General features: G+C 46.4%; 1 protein-coding gene across 1 annotated transcript in view; it reads right to left on the minus strand.

The window, feature by feature from the left end:
- The window catches only part of LOC146190755 (ganglioside GM2 activator-like), a 62,583-nt gene extending 40,948 nt beyond the window's left edge, over positions 1–21,635 (minus strand). The window contains exon 1 of the mRNA XM_084601136.1: positions 21,251–21,635. Within this exon, the coding sequence (XP_084457262.1) occupies positions 21,251–21,496 (246 nt within the window). The 5' untranslated portion in view covers positions 21,497–21,635. The remainder of the gene's footprint in view (positions 1–21,250) is intronic.
- Positions 21,636–27,335: the final 5,700 nt, after the last annotated feature.

The following is a 27,335-nucleotide window of genomic DNA, read 5'->3' on the forward strand; positions in this document are numbered from 1 at the left end:
ATATGTGACTACGCTGGACCTTACTCGAGGATATTGGCAAGTACCGCTCACTGAACGCGCCAGCAGATACGCGGCTTTCGTCACTCCGACGGGCAGCTACCAGCCAACAATGATGAGTTTCGGGCTCAAAAATGCTCCATTTTGTTTTTCACGACTCATGGATAGGGTTTTAAAGGGGTGTGAAACATTCGCGGTGCCTTATTTAGACGACATTGCGGTTTTTTCCGACTCATGGGCGGACCATATGGTACATCTAAGAGCTGTACTGAGCCTTTTGCGTCAAGCTGGACTAACCGTAAAGGCCGAGAAATGTTGCCTGGCAAGGGCGACCGTGGACTACTTGGGTCACAATGTAGGTCAAGGTTTCAGGAAACCTAGCGAGATTAAGATTTCTGCGGTAGCAGACTACCCGCGGCCGAGCACGAAGACGGAAATTCGAGCATTCCTAGGTCTGACGGGATACTACAATCACTACATCCCTAACTATTCATCTTTGGCTAGCCCTCTGACCGACGCTCTCCGCAAGACAGAACCGACAAATGTAGTCTGGGACGAACAAAAGGAAGCCTCCTTCGTAAACCTGAAGGCTGTGCTGATTAGCCGTCCGGTATTGCGAGCTCCAGACTATGACCGAGAATTCACGGTCCAGTGTGATGCCAGTGATCGAGGGTTAGGTGCTGTTCTCTGCCAGAGAGATGACGACGGTAATGAGCACCCCGTGCTCTACTTGAGCAGAAAACTGAGTTCTAGAGAGAAGGCTTATTGCGCGTCAGAGAAAGAATGCGCTTGCATTGTATGGGCCATTCAAAAATTGCAGTGCTATCTTGGAGGGGCCAAATTCACCGTAGAGACGGACCATTGTCCCCTGGCTTGGCTGCAAACTGCGACATCGAAGAACAGTCGCCTTCTTAGGTGGAGCTTGATTTTACAGCAGTACAATTTTGAAATAAGATACAAAAAGGGGAAGTTAAATGGGAATGCGGACGCGCTTAGCCGCTCTTTCTAAGCGGTCCGAGATGTTCCTCACCATGTATCCAAATTGATAATCAGGTTTTTTTTTTTTTTTTTTTTTGTGCGCTTGAATATAGATGACTATGTAAAGCAGCACGTTTGGTTTTCGAGGCATACGTGGGTCCTGAACGTCTTGAGAGTGGGCTTTTCTCGAACAACAATGGCAGTTTTCTTTTGACCTGGTCTCTTCAGACGGGAGCCGAGTGCTTGCTTCGACATGTGGTTGAGTTTCAGATAGCTCAAGCAATTTGGCCTACAACAATCAAGACAACGCGACAAGCAACAGCGAGCTTCAAGCGTTCACGTGCAGGCCATTAAGTCGTCTCTTCATGCAGCAGCTGCGGCTGCTGCCCTCCGAGTCTCTTCTGGCGGGGGAGGAGGCTGTTACGACCAAGCATCCGCATTTGCGCGCTCTATTGTTCGCCTGTGGGCATGGAAAAGTTTTGTGAATATGTGGTGATGGTCCATTGGCTCTAAGTGAGCCTGTTTCCAGGAATCCTGTTTTGTAAGCATGTTTTGCTTTGTGGACAACCTGCAAATGCCAAATTGGCCCTGTCAAGAGAACGTCTGGAAAAACACAAAGAAACGTCCCCCTGCGGGAAATAGCAGGAAGTGCTTTCTTTTGTTCACCCTTCCAGTCGAGAAGTGCTATCCTCCAGTGATGAATGCCTCCTATCCAAAGGAGACGACAGAGTGACATGTCCGCTGACGTGCAGGACAAGAGAAGAGCATGACTCATACGGCCATTAAGTGATTTCCCGGGAATGCAGGAAAGATTTGCAATTGTCGAAAAGGGACCATGTTGGGAGCCCTATGCGGCGCCACGTGCACTCGGGTTTCTGAGAAGTAAAACCCCCAGAACCAGCCTGTGGTTTCTTTGCTGAAGAATAGAAATGTACCTCCTCTCCTCGCCGTTCCCAAGCTTTTCCCGCCAACAAGTGATCACGCCCAACGAATGAATGCCGGACCAGTCAGTGCTTCAGACCATCAGTGCAGTGATGTGTTCGATTGGATGCCGATACCTGAGGGGCGTGCCCTGGATTTGGTTGGTCAGCATCTTCAGAGAGGGGCTGGACATAGGGGGTTTTTAAGGACGCTGCAGAGCACGAAATGTCGCTCTGGGCCCTGGGTAAACGGCTCATCCAGTCGCTTCTCGCTATGAACTCTTAACGCTTGTCATTTTGCTGATGTACCCTTCTTCTTCATGTAAATATTCTTGTAAATACGTTTTCTCAAAGTGCCAGTAAACCTGCTTGTACATATTTTACCAACTTCGAAGATTCAGTCCTTCTTCAACCCGGAGTCTCTGCACGCTACCAAGTGAAGGCCGGGTCGCCATAGCCCCAGCGTCACGACAATGACAAGACAGAAAAAGTACATGAACGAGCCTAAAAAATTGGGATTTTTGTAAACAAAACAAGAGGGAAGTGTAATCGATCCTCGATGAACGATGACTGGTTTCAGCATCCATAATATCGCGGGCGATATCCGAATGATGATTTCAATCCAGAGTGGAGAGAAGCATACATATAACACAAGCGCAGACTATATTAACCTACTTTTACTGCTAAAGAACATATCCAGCCATCCACCTCGTAAAAGCTTGTTTGCGTGATGCCTCCATGCTTAGTCGCCATAGCAACAGTGACGCCAGCCGTTGTCGATTCAAAGAAACGCTGAGTGGGACGACGGCATGCACGATAGATTTTATCTGCGGTATCCCCCCCCGCCCCCAACCTTCTCTACTGCCTCTTGCGCGCCATTTGCTCGTACGGCCGTATCACTATTTCCCCTCTTTATTATAAAAGTTTGGACGCAACGATATATGCCTTCAATGGTATGCCGTGAAATAGAGACTTTTAACACTTTGCCAGACACTCCTCCCAGTGCAGAACCGTCAAGTGAAGTCTATGGAGCCTGAAGATGTGGCCAAGTGAAAAGAACTGAAAGGCAAACGTGCGAGGCTGATGTTACGTGCTGCTGAAACACGAAGAGAAAGGTCTGCGAAGCTGTATGGGCTGACCGTAAAGTAAAGTGTGTTATGCACTGCTTAAATGCAACGTCATACCCCTTCCGCTCCTACCTTGTTCTTTCATTCTCATCAATCACGGAGTATCACTCACGAAGTAGTGCATATGCACGCAATGACTGACATTTTTTTGTCGGAGCAATTAGCGCAGTATAATAGACTTTTTGGTACATTTAATTCACGAGTGACACGAATGAGCCATTTTTATTTCGCGTATCCATCCCGCTTGTATACCACATGACACCGCTTCTGATCCTGCTATTGGCGCTAGCTGCGACAAAGAAACGAAGAAAAAGATACGATGCAATGGCCCTATGTTTGCAAACGGAGCGGAAAGAACGACCAAGAAAACCGCCTCGCTCTGCTTTTTCAACTCGAACCTTTTGCTTTGCCCGCAAAGCATGCCCTGTAGGACCAGCTTGTTTTGTGTCACACGTCGGAAATTCACGTGTGGTTTCGACGTTGTGGTTTGCAGACAGCAAACAGTCTACAGCGGCTGAGTATGAACCACTTCCTTTTCCCTCTTTCATTGCATTTCCTTCTTTTTGCTTCTACTTTGTGCGCGACAGGGTTTCGGCACGCCTATTTGCCCTGTCTCACGCGGCGTTTGTTCGTGGAAAAGTTTGTTTACGTCCCGAAAACGCACTACGCAGTCAGGAAAATCGCAGGTCGGTTTTCGAGTTGTATGCCTGTATGGAGGAACTCACGGAGACCGCTGGTTTGCTTTGCATCAGGCTCTTTGCGCCATTGAAGCAATGAACACGCTCATATTTCTGATGACGTCAAGGCATGATGCTACCTGAGTATAATTTAGAGATGTGCCACCAATATTAGAATGAGCTTCGTGCCCTTCGATTGGAGAATTTCGACGCATGAGTGCGTTTCACATTATTCTCTCGCCCGATCACTGATTGTATTTTGAGATGATGTCGCGCGATCTGGTCGATTCAAAAAGTGCTTGCAGCGTATTGTTGGAGAAATCAAAGGTCGGCCGCTTCCAACCACGGCACGCAGTCGCCCTCGTGAGACTTGACTTCAGTGCGTAGGATGAAGTTTGACCGAAAAGCAGCGCTATCGCTAGAGCGCTGATAGTCATTACATCGCACACTTCTGTCTCTCTTCAGAGCTCCTATTCAGACACTCCAGTAAGCTGTGCACAGTGCCGAGCTTCCCCCGTGTTTCAGCGCTTGATTTAGTGTGCTTCAGGGCCACATGAAAAGTACTCTCTTAGCTGAAGATACAGAAACCAGCAATTCAACATTGCGTGGCGGACTGGTGTGCGCACTGCCGACAGCTGATGTACGGGCTTGATACAAACTAACAAGAAACAAGAAAAACAGAGAAAGGCCAAATAGATTCTGTATCCACTATTCTTCGCACTTATACTCCTTTTTGTTTTTGTTTTCATTCTTCTCAAACTGTCCTTGAAATATCGCGATAAACGGCAGCAGCTGTAAAGCTGCAATGGAAATACGTGCAGCTTTATAATTGAAGGAGGGTCTTGTGATAGTAAAAAATGTTCATAACTGCGAGTACGATTTTCCTTTTCACGTCCTTAACAGCTTAGAATCCGTCATGAGCACAGCGAAAGGCGTCGAGAAGTATGGCCTAATGGCACAGTCAACTTTCAAAAACCATTGTCTTTGCAATGATTAGGAAAAATTTATACCTCATCCATTATACTATTATATAGTTTCACTTTTGGAATTAGTTAAAGCCTTTATGTTGATCTGAAGGCAAAAAAAATTGAGAAGGCAGAAAAGAAAAGAGGGAGAACGAGCTTCTCGCAGTGAGTATGCGTCGCAACCTCCGCCTAGAGGCTAAATGTGGGCCTCAGGCGGGTAATTGATTCTGCACCCATCATATTTCAGGACATGGCCGCGGGCAACCTTTTATTCTTCCTGAAAATCTGGACAGGTGGCAATAAATATTCATACGGCGAGGAAATCGGCACTGCTTACAACAACGTAAAAGTCCCCAAGAAAGCTTAGTTCTTACGATTAAATAAAAACGCTGGCAAATCGCTTCACTCAGAAGATGAAAGGTATCCTAAGAAAGTGTATTTTTGTATAAATACTGTGGGCATCTATTTAAATGCTCAACTTAAGTTGTGCGCATACATACGGCACTTAGTCGAATGTGTCGCTTATGACAGATATGCCGTTTATGCATAAATATATACCTAATCGCAAATGGAAGTCGAACGTCCGAGGAAACTGCGGGCACTCAAAATGAGCTGCATACGGTCTCAAGTAAGGAAAAACGCGTCCATCTTGTCCCCAGAACTCTCCCTTCTGGCTTGATCCACTTTATGACTCTCGCTGGGCTTATCGGGAACCTTACGTTTATAATCAACCCAACTTTGGTGGCGACGCTCAGCGGCGCTTGTGGCGGAAGGCTGCGCGCTGCGGTCACCGCGAAGGCCTCATTGCTGATCGATCCTCATCGTCGAGCAACGGGCGCTGAGCGACCAATAATTATGGCTGTCAGGGGTGACAGTTTAATCGGTCGCGCTCTCGTTCCAACCTGATCGATGGCCGCTTTTTGGGCGCGAACACTGTCCCCGTAAAGAGGCGCCTCGAAAACGGCCACTAAGGGCGCTCCGGCAAAGTGAGCGAAAGAAAACTTCTCCTCCGCCTGATAGGAAATAACATTTATTTTTTGCTTCCTCAGCTCCGAGTCTGAAGCCGTAAGCGGAAAGCATTAAACGTGCTATTTCCATACAGCCGCCTTGGCACATCTGAGTTCATAACGTTCCCATACACCATGTTTTATTTGCCGATTCAATACGAAGGACCATTGCTTAGTCGCAGTGCACACCGCAGTATACAATGAAAGATTTAGCCGAAGTGTATTTTCCTTACTTTTTTTATTGATCACTTTTATTAGCAGCAACATTACCTACTATGTAGCAAGTGATAAAATTTCCAGAGCACATTTCATTGCCTACGCATTTCTGTGTGTGCGAGAATGTGAACGGGCGCGAGACGATGCGGTCACGTGTTCCTTTTTTAGGCGTCTCTCGTAGCCTGAGTGACTTCGCGAAGTTAAACCCCATAAACCAAATCAACCAAGCCACTTTTTTTTAGCTATTTCTTGTTCGGGTGCACGAATCGCGCTATCACTTTGCGATGTACTTGTATCGTCTGTATGCAATCAAGTGTCCGAGGGAGTTGGAACTTCTCCTGCTACGCTGTAAGGGGGGCGGAAAATGATTGCTTGCACGTTCACAAAACTGCATGTATCACACTGAATTCAGGATCCTAAAAGCTTTTGCCGGCAGTATGCATACTGAGCATGGTTTATCTCCTGCATTGCTGAACAGAAACTTGCTACCTCCACGGCCTTATGCAGCAAAGTGGAGCAGATGTACAAGTTTTAAGATTTAATTTTATCATCGTTGCTGTAATTTTAATCGTCGCCGGAAACTCGTACGCTGGCTACGAGGTAGTGCACGCTTTTTGAGCATCGGTACACTTTTCGATCAAGTTGGGCTGTAACGTAAGCAAGTGTCACCAAAACATATCAAAAGGCAATTTTTTGTGTCCACGTTTCTAACTCATCCTTTCCTTTTTTTACTTATTTCTTTCCGTACTGAGAGGGTTCTCGGGTTTCTGAGAGGTTTCCAAGAAGCAAACTTGCCTGTCCAACTTCAAACTCTGTGAGGGTGGCTTAACGAAACTAGCGTAACTCTTCGCGTTCACTTGATTAAGAGCACAGTTTGTCGCGATAGCCACTCGCAGAGTTGGTGCTAAGTAAGCCCCTACATTACAGGTTAACTGAAAGCAGAACTCTAAATTTGATTACATTGCTCCATCCTAATGCCAAACTGACATTCAGCAGCTAACCGACGTTTACGTCAGACGGTTGTCATGGTAAAACTTCTCTGCATAATATCACAAGATAAAACATGACCTTCAGGCAAATGAGCAGTTTTCCTTCGGAGAATTTAGTCTCGTTCATTAACACTATAAGCTGAGCGCACGTGTGCGCACACACAGTGTGGAGTTCAGCGATCAGTCTGTCCTTTCCCTTGGAAATGCTGTTAGTGGCTGGCTCTCGAAGGTCCTTTAAATTTGCTAGTAGCGTGCCCGCTAGCTTATTTACAAGAATAGAAAGCAGTAAGTGATGCATTACGAGAAAGCAGTTCTCGTGTCAGCTCACCCAAGCTCGTAATTTTGTTTCACGCGTACTTGTCGTCACCCACGCACCCACGCTCGCACAAAGACATAATGCCTGTTTATTTTTTCTTTTCCTTTTTTAACGCGGCTTCTTTGAGTACGTGCCCGAGCGCCTGACACTCTGATGCACGTCACTGCTTTCCTTCGACTCAGCAAGCCATGGGGTTGGAACTTTAAGGATGTCCCACAGCGCAGGGTCGCTTTTAAAACGCGTGCTTCTCAACAAGCAGTAATATTTCGACATAATTGGGAAGCGGGCATTCCTGTCTGTCTTCGCCTCGTCAGCACCGAGTCGTGTTTCGCAAGCACATACGTGGGCTTTGATGCAGCTACTCTCATACAGCGGTGGCTTGAAGCTACTTGTCAGATGTAGCAAGCGGCGAGAGGTCGGGCGTCTGAGAATCCTTGGTAATTTGCATGGGTACGAGAAGGTTCCAAGAAGCTTCCAAGAAGGTTCCAAGGCTTTCATGGTGGATTCAAGTAGAAAAAACAAACAAAAAGCTATCTTTCTGCTTCAGACATATTTCTTTTGATAGGTTAGTTTATGCCCCAAGGCATAAAAGAGATGAGCAGGAAGCATTCGCCAACGGTGAATGTAGGCGCTAGCCTCGTAATAAATGCACCTTGTAGGTTGCTCCAGATGGTAAGAGCAACGATGAATTGATACATTCTTACTTAAAGCCCGGTGCGCACGCATAAACACATAGGAGCTCTCCTATGTGAAGAGAAGGCACGTGTGAATTGTTCGTCAGACACTTGGCTTCAGCTTGTCTGTTTTAGTCATTCTTACTATTCCAGCAGCTTCAGTATTTCGAGCACTGTCAGCCTCATACTGCTTTCTAACGCTCCGCGGAAACTAAATATTTTGAGAGGAAAACTATACGTAGTCCATTATTAGCGATGTCAGTTCAAGATATGAAAAGGGGTATAAATTATCTGCGGCTACGTTTTACCTATACATCTCACTTCAATTTTACCATTGATGCAACTAGATTTCGGGGAGACATGTAATTGGAAATAAAGTACTCAGAAGAAAAACATTTCAACTTTTTCAACTTTTTTTCTCAGTCTCTTCGGTTTTCTTTTATCCGTATTTATACATTTTACATCAAAATCGCACGCATGCAACGGCGTCGCCTTGCGTAGAAAAGTTCGAGGAAAGAAAAAAAAGCAGGAAAATTTGTTTCATTCGAAAAGGAGTTGTGCATTGTGCAGCCTTATATTTATCGTATGTGTATTTTTGCATTGAGACGGACGCACGAATCCCTCGCCATGTAGGACACTTTTTCACTGCCACCTTCCCTTCAAAGAAAGAGGGGCAGAGGAAGAAAAAAATATATAAAAATAAAAATCGCAGACTTCAACAGCAACAGCAAAAATCACAACGACGCATACATGGAGCTGTACTCGCACGCTTGGATCTCGGAGAATTCGGTCACGACTGGGCTGACTTTTGACGCACGCCCCTCCTCTTTCACCGCGTATGTGTTTCGTTCCTATGCGCAGAGCCCAAAGCGAAAATGAAAAAAAAAAAAAAAGAATAAATGCCGCTCAGGAGGACCGCCTGCGGGCGTGTGTACACATATACCTATACGGACTCCATTTTTGAGCCAGCTGAGTTTAGACTTTGCTCCCTGCGCACGTAAGCTGTGGCTCTGCATACGCACACGGGAATTTAAGCGTGGTTGAAAAAAAAAAAAAAAAGCGATCTACCATTTTTTCTCGCATATAACAATAAGCCCGCCCGCACTCAGGTTGAACTCCCCTTCCCGAACTTCACGAGAGGAACTGGGGGAAAAAAAAAAGTCGATTACGCTTCTGGTAACGCTCATTATCGAACTAGCGGTATGATCGTGATGTTTATTTTTGGGAGGAGGGATACAACGAGTGCTGTACGGTGTGATAAATGTGCTTGCACGTACTCGAACATCTAGCGCATATGCGTACGTTTGTCCATTTTGCCTCACATGTGTGCATGGCTTAGGACATGGAGCCGCGCCTTGATTGCGTCCGTATCCTTCCCGCAACACTGAAGTGCTACGTCTCCGTTTGCAACTGTGTCGTAAAAACCATGGCTTCGATGTCGCAAGTATGCAGGATGCCGCGTTATTCTGTCGGTTAAGGATGTAATCTTTAGCTGCCTCCCGAGGCATCGGCTTTCTGAGCGGGATTATCACGATTGGTAATCGACCACAGGAATGACGGGAGTTTTCATTTTAGACTCGGGCTTTAATATAGCGGATACCCACGATTATACTGATCCATAATATGCAATAATTTTCGTCCAGACAAAGAGAAGAATCCGGTTTTCATTGGGCGGAAAGCAGGTAATAAAGACTACATAATCAGACGTATCTTTCATCGCTCCTTTTAAGTTGCCCTTTCTTTTATCTCTCCCGGCAGGTAAAAAGAAAATTATGGTATCACGCATGCGATTATGGTATATGATGGGGAAAATTAAAACGTTCGACTTCGGAAAGACTGCTAGATTCCAGGCACTTAGTTTGCCCTATAATTATTTAGCCACCTGCATTTAGGTTCTAGAATTTTGAAAAAAAAAATAATAATAAAGAAGTAATGGGCAGCAAAGGAAGGCGCTCGTATAGACCATTTTACGACCCTTGGAGAAACCGATTTGACTGGGCTGTTAAGGGGGGAAGTCGTCAACCCTTTCCTGTGCTACGAGAGCAGCCCAGCTCCCCAACATGACAGCACCCTTCACCCCTTTGTAAAATCGTGTATATCATATGCGGGAAACTACGGTATGTAAATGCAAGGGTGTTTTGCGTTTAACTTGTTTTGCTTTGCTTGGTCCTCTTCGCCTGCGTGCGCGTGCGTTATGCGTACACAAATTTTGCATGAGCGATCTCGCTGACACGCTTTACTCTTCCACTCTCCTCCGTCCCTCGCCCCGTAAGCTCTCACCTCCAAAGCGCATTTCTTCGAGCGCTTCAGTGACGCGTACTCGAGCTAACGCCTCTCGCGGGCGCATTTTCGGACCCGCTCGCACGCCTGTGCGGTCGCTTATACACGCAAAGAAAATCGAGCGCACCTCGAAACTCACTGGCCGTGTTGTATTCCTTTTTATTACGTGTATGTATTTCGCAACGCCACGAATGCCAGCGGGTGTATGGGGCGGTACATACAGCATCTCGTTATGCATTTTATATTATTTTCGCCTGAATGCGGCAATTTTCGGGCCGCGCGCATCTTCAATATTTTATAATCACCGCTTGTATCTCCGTAAAAGCGCATAAACACGAAATACCAAACACTCTCAACGTTGTTTAGCTATGAAAAAGAGAACTTTCTTTTTTTTTTTCTTCTCTGCATTATTTACAATCTACAAAGCTGCACCAACGTGTTACGTTTGTTTACAGCTTGTTATATGTGTATAGCCTCTGCATATTGGCCCAATCGGCTTGGGTTATAGCGGGGAGAGGTTAGGCGGAAAATCCCTTTTGCGAGAACATGCTTTTTTTTTTTTTTTTTTTTTTCGGGTGTTCACGGGGTCACTTTTCGCGCGGAAACAAAGCAGACAGTGATAATAAAGAAAATAAAGAAGATACAAGCGCATACCTTAGGTTTATGGTATGCATTGCTGCTGTTCTGTACTTAATATACACGAAATAATCGACGCGAGACCTTGTGTAAACAAGTAGCAACGCACAGTATATGAACGGTAGCCAACAACAAGAAGCAAATGAGGTTACTGCTCGCTGCTTGAAACAGTGGTAAACAACGATCACAGAGGCAGAGAGGCGGCGCAAACGCGCTTATAACAACATGCACCTGTTGCGAGGTCACGCTTCGTGTGTCTACAAAATAAGCCAGTACGCTTCTTTTTTTTATTATTATTTTACTTGCCAGCACAGTGCTCTTGTTTGTCCCCGCCGAGCATGAAGTATACTAAATTAATGGAATAAGTTACTCAAACACCATGTTTTAATTAAGACAATATTTTCTTTCAAATCTATTATAGAAAATTGTGTGAGCAGATCAATTGCACGTTTGAGCGTGCCATGGACTTTCTTTTTGCATTTTCACTATTTAAGGTAAGAGACTGAAATTCTGCCGTCGCCACTAAGGTTTTGGCGCATTTTATGTAAACCTTTCACAGTACCTGGTACTGACTTTGTAACTGTTGACTATGCTTAGGTTACGTTTGATTTAGAACTATGGAGCATTTGATAAAGTGAGATTGCGAGTTGTCGCCTAACGTGCTCTTTTCCTTCCGCCTTTCCCTAGCGAATAAACCCTATTAGTAACAATAACCTCATACAGATTTCTCATACTAAACACTTACAAATCTCATATAATCTCATATAATCTCATACAAATATAATTCAGTGTATGATAAATATATGACATTGTATGATATTTGAATGAGTTTAGATTTGAAACTCACTCAAATCTCGTACAATCTCATATATTTCTCATACACTGAATGATATTTGTATGAGATTATATGAGATTTGTAAGTGTTTAATATGAGAAATCTTTATGAGGTTACTGTGATTCATAGGTTTTTTTTCACTAGGGTTAATTAGTCTCGTTTCTGCCGTTCTAAGCTTGTTGAAAAATATCTCATTAACTGCTTGCCACTGGAAGCTTCTTGTTTTTGTCAGCTTACGTTTTAGTTCTGGCGATGGTATCCGGTGTGCGGTACGCGATGTTTAACGCCCCGCATAGAAGAATGAGCTATGAGTGACTTCACTGCAGAAGTGTCTGGAATCATTTCTACGGCCTGGGGCTCTGCACTGACAACGCGCAGTACACGAGAGGTTTTGCATTTTGCTTCCAGCGCATCATTCCTCCTTCAGATTTCACGAGAATTATTTCGTACTTCTCACAAGTTTTGCTCTTGTATCTGTGGCTTAAGGACGCCGATATTACGTATCTATCTTAAAAGGACACTGAAAATAAGCCCTTCTAATTATTGCTCTCAGTAAACAACTGATTCTCTGGATTTTTTTTGCACATGTTTTCAAGCCTATCAAAGCTTTGTTTTTGGCGACAGTTATCTTTTTTGGAATGAAAATACCGTACCCTATATGCTATGAATGCAGGCCAATGCCTATCCGTCCTCGGTGTCTCTTGAAAAAGACAGTGCATATTAGCACAAGGTTTGTGTGATGGGTATTCAAGAGAAGGATTCGGAGGCACGCACTGTTAAAATCGATAAAATTAGGTTTTACAGCGATCTCTCCTCAAATCAATGAATAAGTGGGCGAACCCTGGGCATGGCTGTTTCCCATGCATGCGAATTCTGGCAATTACAGGCTCGTTGCTAAAAAATCATTCATGCTTGAAAAAGAAATCCTCTTCCCGGTGGACTCTCCGATTGAAGCAATTTTTTTAAGCACATGAGCGCTTTATTACTATTTCCTGATTATAAATTTCTGCTCCTATTCGGGCCATTCTGGTCAATGCATTCCCAGGTCAATAAGGCGACAAATAACGCCGGTTCACTCGAAGAACGCGAAGATGACGGCAACGTCAGGATTCAAGTTTGCTAAGCAGCGTGATTTTCAGGCTATCTACTGTAATTTGCTGAACCCGTACTTCTGGGTATTTCTAGCATTATATATATATTAAAAAGACAACTATCCCTCAGAAATTCGCGTCTATTAAGCGGGAACTATGCACTTAATAAGGTTGCCCGAGTAAGATGCTAAATTCGAGTTTACAGCACCTTAGCTGCGAGATCCCCATAGGAGAACAGATTACCGTTGGTGAGAATATCTAGCGAGGGCAAGCATAGCCGGATACGAGTGTCAATGCGGAGACAAGGTCAGGAAATTTATTAGGATAGAGATGGGCTCGCGCAGAGCTAAACTGAGAAAAAGAGGCCTGTGCTGTGCTCTTTCGCGATAAAGCTTATTGAATTGAAACGACGTCGTGGTCACAGAAATTATGCATAAAACAGCCGAAAGAGAGGCCAAACCACTCAAGCAATACAGGTCACGTCGGCACAGTTGCACGTTAGTAAAGAGGCAAAGTTGCGCAATCGATCTTGAGAGATGTACTATTCCTATTTGCAGCCGGCCCGCTCATATACGTTCCCCAGAGATAACAAAAAAAAAAAAAAAATGTCGTTTGGCAAAAGTGCAATTCCGGGAAGCAACCTATAGCTTCACATTGGTGCTCCATCGTGTATTAGTGTTACCCATATAGGTTGCGCGAACCAATAAGGAAGTACGCCGTCTTCCACCAGTGTTCTCAAGAAATTACACACGTTGCCGCAAACGAGAAGTTATACGAGACGATTCTACCAACTACGAGACGGGCTATAGCACAGGTGCGTCTATGGTTCGGTATACGTTGCCATTACTTAGTGTAATGAGGCCGTTATCAGCTAGGCAAATCCTTACGCCTCGCTGACTACAGCTGGCGGTCAGCGGTGGTTAAGCTGCCACGGGCTTTTTGTCGTCATTTTGTGACGACACCAGGGCCATTATTTTATTATGCACAGGAGAGAGGTAGTTATTGTTGGGCTTGCTTACACCCGGTGTCATATAAGGATATGGTTGCTCTCATGTCTCAACCGGATGAGACAGCGCGATCATCATGTTTGTTGCCATGCTCAGTGTTTTGTAAATAAATTGTGGACCATACAGCCCGCCCGCCAGCCAACTCACGCCTTGCATGGACCATTGCATTCACAGAGGTTGCTTCTCCTCTTGCAAAACAGGCGTATGTCCATGAGCTGAGATGATTACTCTCATGTCAGATAGAATATCCCCATTAGATGTGCTCATCCCAGCACTAACTCCCGTCATAGAGAGTATATTTAAGCAAAAGAAGATGATGTCTGTGGTGCTTCTACGTATAAGCGAAACGACAACAAAAAGGACGCTTAACTCACGAATGTACTTTTCGTCATGAAGAAAAACTTGAAGCGGATGAAGATTACCTCTGCAGGTGCAACAAAACAATTTGTGCCAGCGAGCGTTCCATCTCTTCTAGTATTGCGTAATGAATATGATGCTTCACTCTTCCACGCCTCATCAAGTACAAGAGCGTAGGCTTTGCCGGTTCTTAGTATCAATGCGTTTAGATGCTGCTAGTACGAGTGGCCGGCTGCTGACGATAACTTTATTACTCCAATGTTCAGTCATAAAACAAATGGTACCAGAGTAGGGCGAGAATGCGCATAAAGAAGCAGGAAATGAATCAATAATCCAGGTTACTGCAGCAATGGCTCGAAAATTATATCCCATGTGAGTGGCGAGGAAGTGTTATGGCCCAAATCCGTCCCCAACAATATTCATAAATGTGGATGATGACCGTTCGCACGCTCTTGAGGCGTAGTGAGGGCGTTGCGGAGCGTGTGAAACGGGCCAGGTGTGCGCGAAACTGATTTTTTTGCGAGAAGGAGACTTGCTGTTCGCGTCAGGGTCTTCCCTGATTTTTCGCTGATGCGGGAGGTTCACATAATGAACAGGGCTGAGGGGCTCCGCGTGCTGCATCACACCCAGATTGGGACTTAGGCTACACGGCTGTAAAATATCATGATCATCATCATTAAGGGTTTAATGAAAAATTATTGGAAATGAAGAGCAACATTTGTGTAGCCTATCTACCGGTTCCAAGCATGTTATCCAGCGTTTTCCAGGAGTGTTCCAGCAGCGCTTCTTCGGTTTTGCAATGCCGGACGGATACGGTTAAACTGACCTTAAAGTGCCCTCTGCCATCCTGTTCTCCGTCGGACAGCTTTCCCGCCTGCTTTACAGCTGTGGAGGAGAGTACCATCCGAGTAGCGCCACACGACGGAAAATGGACGAACTAAAACAGCAGACAGCAGCTTCAAGCTTGCCCGAAAGCAGTATCAAAGGAAATAAACTGAAACCGCTCCGTCCTGAGTGCTTACACGTATCGGCAATGAACTGAAGTGTTCGAAGCGCTCCCAGTGCGAAGCATGCTATGTGGCTGTGGCATTGAAAACTGGGAAGGCGCTAATTCTAATTTATCATCCCAACCAGTGCGGAGCTTGCTTCTTTTGGCGATTTTGTGATTGGTCCTATATTTTTAAAATTCCCCCCTAAATTATTAAGGCGAAAGCCTTTAATGGCTCATACTCTCGTCGACAAAAGCTGTCCGCGCGAGCAGCGCACCTGATTGGTCGACAGAGAAGTGACGTCACCACCGCCAAATTTGAAGCGACCAACCAGAAGTCTCATCTTGTCTAGCGTTCCTGACATTTGCAATCCCACACTTGAACGCGCGCCAAGGAACGCCACGCGACAGGAGCGGTGGTGTATCGTCCAAACTCACACTTGCCGGAGAAAGTGTGACATATACAGCGCCTCTATCCTGTAAACCAATTATAATTATATGTAGAACTACAAAGAACGCCGATAAAAGGCAAACAATGAGAGGCAAATGATAGGAGAGGAAGGGTAGGCTTTCTTCATTCTCCTCTTGAGAGGCATCTAAGAGACCCTCTAGTTTTTTCAGTATTGTTTTTGTACAATACTTTCGTGTAGTACTGATGCTAGAATGGAATGTCCCTGAGAGACCAACAATAAGAAAATGCTTTACGCTCAGATCAACTATGGATTGTGAATGCAGCAGATACCAATGAAGCAGTGTTGGGTTCAACGTTTAGATAATATTTGCTAAATTCACTACTTTTCTTTTTCATAAATCTCGTAATCCATCAAGTCACTAAGCGTGGACACGTATTTTACGCCTACGTTTTATTACCGCGCTCTCGGTTTGGTTTGGTTTGGTTTATAGAGTTCAACGTCTCAAAGCAATTCAAGCTATGAGAGAGGCCGTAGTGAAGGGCTCCGAAAATTTCGAACACCTGCAGTTCACTGAATTAAGTGCACTGACGTCGCACAGTACACGGGCGCCGTTCGCTTTCCGCTTCCATCGAAAAGCGGCTGGGGGGGAACTCGATTTTTTGGGTTCAGCTGTGGAGCGCCCTGGCCACTGAGCCACCGCGTCGAATGCTACAACGGCTTCGTTGCAGCGTTCGGCAACATTTGTAGAAGGAAGCAGAAAGGGAAAATTGGGGCAACCGTGCTTGCAAGCAGCATGACGTGGTTTCATCATGCTTCCTCCGTGCTTCATAGCCTTACTTACTGAACGAATGACTCCTAATTGCATACAGTTTACATAATGGTAGCTTTAATGAGCCAGGGTGCGTAACTGCAGCCCACGCCACTGCACCTTGCGCCTTCTTAATTCGCGGAAAGCACGCGGAACTGTTTCTTTTCACACTCGGCTGCATGAATACAATGGGCTCCTAACCTGCTAATTAGTCTCCATATTTCCCCTTGCAAATTTCAGGTAGCCTCTCGGGGGCATCTCAGTCAGCTGTACATTTTCCTGGAATTTTAATGGCAAGGAATGCTCTGAAACAATCAGGAACAAAAAAAAAAAAAAAAAAACAATCAAAACAGAGAGACTTTTCTAAATGGGCGAGCTCTTGCGACGCGGAACCTTCTTTCACTCTAACGATACTGTACTAAAAAAATAAAAAAAAAAGAAAGGAAGAAAGAAAGAAAAAACAAACAAACAAAGCGGCGCATGAAAAGAATCGAGTGAGATTCTTCCACATACTACAACTGATCAGACTTATTAATTGCAGAGTAAATCGACTAATATTTTTAATTTCTAATTAAGGTGACATGTGCTGGCTGGCCTTGTGCGGCATGGTAAAGAAAAAAATGATGACAAACGCATTCGGAGGAATAATTTGGCACAAGAGAAATACTACGACGGCGCGGGAATTAAATGAAAGTGGAAAGATTCGCCTTTTTATTTGTTTGAACTCTTCACTTGTAATTGCGTTCATGTTTTGTTTCGAAGCTGGGCATTTCATGTCAAGCTTTGCTAAGCTCTAGCGAAGGTGCTATGTTGTGACTCTTGTCTCGTGCATGCAACAGAACTGCGAAGAGGCTCGTCTGATTTTGCCATATAGGGTCCACGCTCTACATAATTTTCTCATGTCCTTCCATGCCTTCCCTAAAAACGAGACCACTGCATTCCTTGCCGACGATCATGCACAATGTGAACGCTTAACTTTATCCCCGAGGTATTCGCCATCTGCTACAAAAGAGCTTGAGCTCTTTGATCTTGAGCCTGAAGAGATCAAAGGACCAAATACAGAGGAAATTTTTAGCGCGTCAAGTCGCGCTAGAACTTGCAAATGTACTACACATACAATAAGAGCATTCCTGGGATCTTTTCTTTGATCTGACACTTGGCCGAACTCGAATGGGTGCATCCGTTTTTCGGCTCGGGCAGGTTCTTGAAAGGCAAGTGATCTCATTGCGGACGCCCGTGTCGTCAGTGTGCCCGCGCTACCCCCTTCCAGATTGATTTTTCACACCGGACGGGTTCACGCGACGCAGTTGCAAACGGGCTCCACTAATCCGGCGACGCTGAAGACCGCAAATGAATGCTCCGGGTCAAGGCTGTCTCGCCGTCTCGGCCAACTAAGAAGGTCTTGGCTGACTGCCCTCCCCCACTGCAGAGGGCTGCTCGCGCCGCCAAGGGAATGTGAAGACCTCTTCAATACCGACTGAGCACTACCGAACTGGGAGTCGGCCCTTCAGACTTTAGAGGTCCTTAGATGTTCCTGCACTTACTTCGCTGTCTTGAGGAAAGAGTGGCGTTGAGCCACCATCGATCGGACCGAGGTTACCATCAAGCGCTCCGCGCTTGTGCACGGTTTCCACGGAGGCCCCAGTGCCCAGATATTCTTCAAGGCCTCGCCGTTCGACTCATGCGGGCTGCAACCTTGAGCCGAAGTGCAGGCAGCAATCACCTTTTGTCTTTCGTCAATATGTTATCGATTTCCAAGCTTTTCTGTTATTTACCGCGTGCACTACTTGCGGTGCGCTTTCTAGTGTTTATTTTTCGTTCTTTCTCACTTATGTGGGAGAGGGGAGGATTCTCGGAGAAGCGGGAGAGCGAGAAATATACAGCGGAGGATAAGTACCGTGTGGCGCGACACAGTGAGGGCTTCTTACTCATAGTCGCCATGTAATGACTGCTGAAAGTGCGAAAGTGTGACAACGGTCATTGTGCCAGCGAGGGCTTTGAGATGAGATCGTCGTACTGAACTGAATTTGCGTGATTCTGCATCGTGGCGCGGGAATATATACGCACCGTTTTTGAACTGTTGCCGGCGTGCTTGGATATACTTAATTTTCGTGTCACAGATGTAACGTGAGGAAAACGCATGTTAGACCATGTTTTTCGATCCCTCCCAAGAAAGCACACATTCTTTAAATAGCCGTGAATTAGGTTATAACTAATTGGGAGGAGTCAAATAAAGGGTCTAAAGGCTGACACTGCTGGCTAGTGGAGTGTCTTTACTAAATATATTGTGGCTGCGAGCGGAGTCATAAATGCATTTTTTTTTTATGACAAAACAAAATGCCTATCGATCGCATGCCTTCATTCTTGGAAGTGCTACTGGCGAGTGGGCTGAGTGTTATGCGATCTGAATCTGGCAAGAATGTCCATGGGGACATTCAAAGACACTGAAAAACCTAAGCAGACGACAACAGAGGATGTTCTACGTAAAGCCTGACCCATGTAAGCTCCTTAGTCTCATTAACTAAGCCACTCATTTACCCCTCACGGCGTTTTTAAAATGGTAATGCGCAGTTAAATTTCATGTGGTTCGAGTGTTCGAAAACGCGTTCGTCTAGCTTAGCAGAATACCTCGGTCGGCGCGAATGAACACCACTGTACGCTAGGAATGTCTAGGTATGCATGCACTCTCATGTAAATGACCGATTGATCGCGCGAAACCACGCAGGAGAGTATTCGTCGACTAAAGAGGTACGCAAAGGACGTCCAGCTACTTTGTCTGTCTTTTTGTGAGAAATACTGGGGTTTATTTCACAGAGTGCCGTGATTCACGGCAATCTGTTGGTATATATTGTTATTGTTCTGATTTCTAACATTTACCCCTGGGGAATAGAGAGAAGGACAGAGAGAGAGAGATAGCTAACCTAATGGAATTCTTAGAAACTCACACGAACATCGCATGTCAGTCGCTTGAATTGAGGCTACGTTATCGTCTTCTGTAGACGTTCTTGGAATAGTAAAAGGTGTCCCGATGCTGGCATGGTTCTTTACTATTGCGTCAAGACATAACTTTTGCTCTTTCAGGATCGAGATCCTGCACTTCTCTGCTCAGACCAACGTGAAGAAAATTAACGATGGGCAGAATCGAACAGAATCAAGAGGAAGGCGATGGGAATATGTTTCGATACTTCGCTCGCCAAGCTGTATTCGATAGCGTGAAGTGAGCCCCTGGCTAAGTTTCGTTCGTCTAGGAGGACAATCTATATGCCATAGATTTGCTTTTATACATCGAATTAACGTCGCATAGTATTACTCTGCCCTCCTTCAATTTTCTATTTGAGGCAACCATCGATTCTATGAGACTCAGATGCGCTGTCCTCTCTTCGGAGAGCCTATAGATCTCCGTCGCTGTCTCTTTGAGGGCAGTTATGACAGGACAAAGGACACGTGACTTTTGGACCTCCATATTTCACTACGAGTCGTCTCGTGAGGGCCGCGGAGATGGAGCTTGTTTCATGATATGTGAAAGCATCAGACAGTCACTCACGGGGAGCTACTTTAGTGGACCGATAGTTATACCTGCAGTTTACCGCATGTGCCGAGAGGCAGTAAATATACATTAATCGATGGAGTACTCTTTAGGAGCTTTTATGCACTTTGACCGAAATAGTCTGTTAGTATATTTGTAAGTTGACATGGCCTGCCAAGATCAGCAGCATAAATATCTGGTGAAGCAGCGCAACGGCACAAGGCCAGAGGAAGAAAGGGACCAACACAGCGCTTGCCTTCGGGCCTTTTTGCCTTACTGCAGCCGCTATCTTTACAAACCGCACAAACAATTTTAGCCGAGCATATAAAACCAGCATTGCTATTACTTCAAGACTTAAGCGATAAGAAGAAAAGACTGCTGACGTAGTATCCCTCATAACACTCTTATAGTTAAAAAGGAACATACCTTTTATAAGGCAGCTTTTTGCCGACTGTTTAGCTGGTAGCTGGCTGGCAGCAAGAGTCAGATGGCCTTGCAGCCGTTCCGATGCGTGTCAAACACTGTACGAACTAATGTGTGGATAGGGGCATTGTGGCGATTGTATGGCTGATGAACCTTCAAATACACAATGAGAAACGTTGACGTAACGTTTTGCGCAGTTGGAACATGGAGGTGTGCCCTGATGACGGGATAGATATCTCATAGTGGGTGTATAAGAATGTTACGTTGAATTTTGTGAGACGAATGGGTAAGCTGAAGAGATTGGTGTCGGGGGATGGAATATATATCCTGTTTATGTTGTCGAATGCAGTAGTATATACTGATTAGCTGCCGAAACTCAATGACCTCCAGGCCTAACGATGGGTATACGGGCAGGCAATCACAGGTGTCCGGGGTAAAGCTTTGCGGGCGAGGGCATCTGTTAACTTGATGCCTGTGATTCTAGCACAACCAGTGGCCTGTCTAATCAAAACTGAACCGAGAAGAGTTCCTTAAAATGTCCATTAGCTCTCCACGAAGGTGAGAGCAAAGTTTCCATTTTTAAGTGGCTCTGACAGCTGCCTGAGATTCAAAGTTGATGGCGTATTCGCGAGATTTAAGGGTCAGCCTCACTGACTCCTGTAGACCAGCTAAACTAATATTGGGAGTATTTTTAGAGTGGCTAATCATGAAATAACCTTTTCTGCTATTTTTATTTTTATTATTGTTATTATTATTATTTTTTTTTTTGCATCCAGAAATGCCTATCCCTTTGTCTAAACTTACCGTTCTGCGTGGAAGGGTCTGGGAACTTTGTATATACAAACGTTATGCGCCTGGTGCACGCCGCATCAGCTCATAAAGTTGGGTAACAACGAGGGTTCGGCTCCCTGCGCAGCGCGCGAGAGGACAACCGAGCACAAAATGAATGTACGCAAAAAGAGAGGCTCAACCTCGCCCTACCGACCGAGTCCGCGCCGAGGGGGGCAGGAGGAGTATCACCTGAGTGTCGTTGGCCTCCGCTTCGGCGTCGTCTTCGCCATCCCCGTAGTCCGGATCCAACTGCTGCGTCGTTGGAGGTGGCGGTGCTTCCACCAGCGACTCGTTGGAGGCAGCCTTGAGCTCGCTGGTGCCAGTGCTGGGCGTCGAAGATGGCACTGCTGGCGTCGCGCGCACGTCGTCTGCTACGCACCGCTGAACGGAGCAGACGACCAGGAGGGCGACGTAGAACGCGATGACCGGGAACATGGCAAGCGGCACTCTGCGTACACTTTGGCGAACGGTGTGGAGCGCGTGGAGATGGCCGCAGTAAGAACGGCGCTCCGTGGAAACTCGACCAGTCCGGTGAGGAGGAGATTGGGCGAGCGAGTGATCTGCCGCTCAACGCAGCGATACGCCTTCGTATAACGGCGCGGGGAGGAGAAAGAGAGGGTAGGCACCAGGTTAGAGGAGGAGGAAGAGCAGAGAAAGAGCGCTCAGCATTCGGCGAGAATTTCGGAGTGAACGACGAGCTGAAGAAAAACTCGTTTCCTGCAAGTACCTCATTTTGACTGTTTCTTTTTTTCGCCCCCCCCCTCCCCCCCCCCCCACATCCCTCCTCTTTCTGTCTCTCCTTCTCAACCGTGCTGCTTTTCTCTCTTTGTGTGTGCGTTCTTAATTTCCATATTTTCTTGTTTTGTTTCAACGTACAACCAGAGAGACGTCTCTGGCACGTCGAGTGGTTGTCGCGTATGTCGCGGTGAGGTCCCAAGGTGAATCGTCATAGTACTCCCGCTCACAGCGGTTGGAATCAAAACAAACGCCGGTGGAGAGAAGAAAAAAAAGAAAAAAACAAAACAAAACAAAGCATGTCCCGCTGTCTACAGCGGTCTTCGCTCGTGCTGTCTGTATTATAACCGTGACAGCTAACACGCGCCTCAAAGAGAGCAGACCTGGGAAAGGGACGCCTCTCAGCCTCGTCTCTCAATCAATACATCCGGCGCGCCCCACTTTCCCCATTGTTATGTTTCTGACAGACGTCAACACGGAACGTGCTTTGGGGGATGTAATAGCAGTGGGCAGGTTGCTAATTTATTTTCCAAGGTTTCCTCCCTTAGAGAAACAATGGGAACGGGCAGGATTTCCCATACATTTTTAGCGCTGCACATGCGGCAGAGTTCCTCGCCCGACACACTGAAAAGGCCTTGCGCGAGCACGAGCGCTAAATACCTGACTTTTCCCAAACTTTATTTTCTTCCTAAATACCTGAATGGCGAAGGCAAACGCTTAACCTGGTGTTTTTTCTTTGCTTGTAGAGCATCTTGGCTTGTTTTCAAACGGGGGCTAACTTGCTTTACACAGCAACCTCCGGTTATCTTTAACCCAATCTCGATTACCAGGCGCGACCATTTTTTGTGGGGATGTTTTTATGCAGACAGGGCAGGATGAAAAAAAAAAAAGAAAACCAAAAAAAAAAACGTGCTCGGGAAACAGCTGCAGTAAAGCAATTCCCGGCGGTCTGTTTTTTGTCTGTATGTTTCTTTAGTCTCGGTATCGGTCATCGTCCAACTCAAGCACTGGACGCTGACGAGATAAAGACGCAGAGATATCGCAGCAAATGTTTGATTCCGTATGCGGGTTTACAATCACGTTTTTCAAAAATTCAATTACGTATCCTACACTGGACGTCACACACACCTGTTCTGGAGATCCTCTTACTGACGCAACCTGGAACCTCAGAGTATGACAGTATTCCGGAACTGTTATCCCTGCGGTTTCGTTCGTTACTATGATTTAAAGGTAGACATCATGGAAATGTTCGGAGCTAGATATTGCGAAAATGAAATGTCGCTTTATAGTGTAATCACACGTGTACAAGTACGAAGGAAGGACTCCCGGAAGCGGAGCCCCTTAAATGAAACTTGGTAGCCTTCCCCGTGTAGAGGGCTCCCTTACTATGCAAATAGAGTCATTTGAGGGCTATACTATAGAGAGAGAGAGAGAGAGAGAGAGAGAGCGCTAGTAATTATCTTGCCCTGGTCCCAGTCGGTGGTGTGGGTGAGTAGGCTCTCCTCGTAGTCTAGGGTCACCTCTGGCGAAAGAGGATGTGTGGATGAGGAGCAGGGGAGTAACCTGTGTAAAAAGACCCCAAGTTTGCAGCAGAATACTTAATACATAATCGCTGGCTTGTTGGTTCATCATTCTGAAGACTACAGCGCAGTAGCAACACGGACAGAACAAGGGAGACAGACGCAAACACGGGCGCTGACTATCAATATCATTTTCATTGTCTTCAACTGGCTTATATAGACAGCAGTTGCATGACAACTCAAGAGGGAATAATAAATAAAAGGAAACGAACGAATGAAACCGTGGCATGATTATCTCGTCGCTCCTAACCTGTTACCTCCAATCATTATCGTGCTCCCGAGAGATCATAAAACAGCAGCTCTTTCTTGCTTTGGTGTACAGACGGCACGCTTACACATTTATCGGATAACTTTGATATGGCCTGAGCCTAGCTCCGCTGTCATCCTTGTGGTAGTGTCCCAACACTTCCGCAGAACAACAGTTTTTTCAATGTCAGGTACACAGACCTTACACTGGCTGCAATGTTTACTTAGCTACCCCGAGTCTACATCTTTCAAGCTTCTTTTGTGTTCCTGCAGTCTCGTGTTCAGACACCTGCTTGTATGACCGATGTAAATATTGCCACATGATAAGGAAATAGAGTACACATCTTTCGCGCAGCTTACAAGACGCGGGCGATATTTCTTCACGCAGTCAGGATCTCTACTGGTTTCTGAATTCCTGCATAATTGCTGCAAGTTCCTAGGCACCGAAAAGATAGCTGCAATCTCCACTCTCCTCCCAATATTTTTCAGATTGTGCGAAATAGTGTGTAGGTAAGGTGTGAAAGAGCTTGCAGGTTGAGGGAAATTGATCGGGAAAGCGGGCGTGTAGGAGAATGGATTATGAAGTTGTGTGCATTTGTAGCCGGCGCCAATGGGCAGCTTGTGTGATCTTTGTGGTTATGTTCTCCTACTTTTGCGGTAGTAGGGAAGGTTGTCACGAAAGGACAGCAGGCACTCCCCAGATTCCGCGGAAGCCCCCCCCCCCCCCCCCCCCTCGCCTTCAGTCCAGGAAGTAAGACCTCGGGTCAGGCAGGGAGTGAGACAACCGTTTACCTGAAAGACCTGCATGTGCGGGTGTCTAAATAAGAGTGGCGGATTGTTCGGGTTGTCAAGAACATGATAGGTGGCGGGTGGCGGGTGGTGGGGGGCACTATGCCAATGGAAAAGTTAAGAGCAGTTGTTTTTGAAATGATGTTAGTGGCTGGCGCGTTGGTCATGGCTAGCGCAATGGCTGCCTCCTCTGCCTCGGTACCAGTAAGAATCTGTCAGCAGTGAGAAGTTTCGCGTGATCATTTGTGACTGATAGTACTTTGCGATGGCAGCTTGTATTGGGGGCCACATCGACACAGGCTACAGTGGGGTCTTCTACACCCTGTCTGTGTAAGGCTTGCTCCCTGACTGTTCCGCGCTTCCTGTCCCTTTCTGTGTATTTTTTTTTAGAAAAGGGGTACTATATTATTGTTCGAATTACAAAAAAGAGACGAGAGGGGGAGGGCTTCCGTTTGCAGTCGTATTGGTGATATGTGTATAGTAGCGAGAGGGCAAGACCTGCTGGTGCACGCGAGAGGAGGGCGCGGCCTCGCGGAGTTCACATAGGTGTTACAGGCTTCAGTGTTGAATCGGTGCAGTGTGGAGGTACTGGGAGGAAGGTGCAGGAGTGTTTCCATGCATTGTCGGAGTGAAATTTTTCCTTGTTCGCGTTCGTTATCAGTGAGGGGTATGTAGGGCAGAGCCGTGGTTCTACTAGTAACTATTGTTTGGGTTAAGCGAAGGGTGTTATTCTCGTGCAGGCCTATTCTCCGATGTGCTACTGAACGGATGAGCCCAACAGTTTGTTGAGCGTGAACCTTGAGTATTTTGATTACATCTCCATGGGCTTCGCGGAAATAGAGTGTCATAATTCCTAACATTCTGATTTGGGGTTCTAAGGAAATGGGCTCTGTGTCAAGTGTCAGGGTAATAGAGCTAGGTGCTCTCACATCAAGGTCAGCTGATTTGGGCCGGTAAAGAAAGAGTTCGGATTTAGAGAGTAAACATCGGGATAGGCCTCTCTTCTTTACTACATATGTGTTTATCAATAGCGTTGAGTCCCGTTTGAAGATGGCCCTCTCTATGGTGGCGTCGCTACCTCTAACAAATGAACAATTGAAGAGGCACATGCTTGCCCAATATCGATATACTTGTGATGCGAACCACTCCGTGTGTATTTACTAGCACTTAAACGACACCGTTATTACCCACTGATGAAGATTATAGATGAGCGGGCGGACTGCAGTTTTACAAGCGCACTCCGCTGTCATCATTCGTAAGTACCAACAGGATATGCCCTTCCATATCGTCCCGCAGAAACACCATGGGCGATGGATAAACCTCCGGCACGCCTACGTGTTCCCGGGATACTGAAGAAATCCATGGTGCCATTTAGTGGGCTCAAACAGCTTGCTCTGGCACACATCTGATCAGAATATCGTAATTATATTCACGTATGCACTGACGGATCTGTGTCGGCACAGGCATCCGCTGCAACTGTGGTGATACTGGCTCAGAAAACGACTCTCATTTCCTTTTCGGGCATAATTCTACGTCAACCGCTGCTGAACTTGTAGCCCTTCGGGAAGTGTTTCGGTATACATATGTGGGGAACCACCTCGAAAATGGGGCATACTATTCAAGGACTCAAAGACTGCATCAAATTTTAGAACATTTCCTACGCTACACCGCCTACCAGTCTCTGGCACTCGACCGTCATGGAGCTCTTTACACCTGCCCGACTGCAAGGCCACGTGATAATGTTTCAATGGATCTCTGCGCACTGCGGGCTCCATGGAAATGAGAAGGCCAATGCTGAAGCAAAAAAAAGTGCCCTCAGCAGTGGCCACCAAACAGATGTGCCTTTTAAAGAGCGCATACCACGTGTCTTCTAATGAACTGTATGAAGATTTCTACGACAATTTACTGGGCGCAGCCAGACGTAAGCCCGACATATCCGTCTAAGAAGTATTGATCGAACACTGTCATTTTATGCTACGTGTGAAATTCCGCGCCATCTTGCATGCTTACTACATAAACTTCGTTTAAACGGGGCTTTCAGGCGAAGGTAATTGCATTTAATTATACAGGTGGCCTCTCCAGAATGTTCAATTTGCGGCATCGCAGAGACTGTGGACCACATATTATTGGTGTGCCTAGTGTATGCGCTTGAACGAAAAGTGCTAGCCGCTTCCTTGAAGCGTTTGGAACAAGAGGCCTCTGCCGGAGGAGTTATTGCTGGTGTTACGTTTCTCCACCAAGTGGGACAGCTGACGCGGCCACCGCTTAGCAACAGGCAGAACCGCGAGCGGATCGGCCATTTCGACGCCGTTCATCGGCCGCGCAACGCTTCCTCCCGCCGACAAGTCTCAGCGTGTTCCTGCCACGCGCCAAATGTGTGTGCGTGCGTGTGTGTGCAAAAGCTGGCCAAGCCTGGAGCTCGAGGGAAAGTGCGTCGCCCTCTCCTGTCTGCAGGAGGTGGAGGAGATGAGGTCGGAACACCTGCGATTGAGTCATTCGTCGTGAACCAACATGTTTGGCTCTCCCTTTCCTGTGAGGGTTTACCCTTTTCCTGTGAACGGGAAAACCTATAAAAAGCAGCGGCCGACTCCGCTGGAGCCTGGGACAGAGACTACTTTGACGCGCCTTTGGCACGACGCTAGACACCAGCTGTGTGAGAGTGTCTGTAATCTCTCCGGGTCAGCTTCACTGCCCGTTTCTTCAAGATGTTGCAGTAAAGGTTGTTTCGTTAGAAGACGCCTCGTCTTTGCTGGCACCTTTGATGCCGTCCACGGAGCCGCCAGGCCAACGCTACCGAGGGGCCGCGCGCCGCAGCGGTACGCTACCCCGGCACTCGCGATCCCCACACGTAACAATTGGTGAACAGCGGTGGGACGACGACGACCAAGCCGTAACCGTGGTTGGAGGGACGAGCCAGGCGATAC

The sequence above is a fragment of the Amblyomma maculatum genome, chromosome 4 (genome assembly GCF_055883805.1).
Source record: "Amblyomma maculatum isolate TAMU_Amacu chromosome 4, ASM5588380v1, whole genome shotgun sequence".
Taxonomy (NCBI): Eukaryota; Metazoa; Arthropoda; class Arachnida; order Ixodida; family Ixodidae; genus Amblyomma; species Amblyomma maculatum.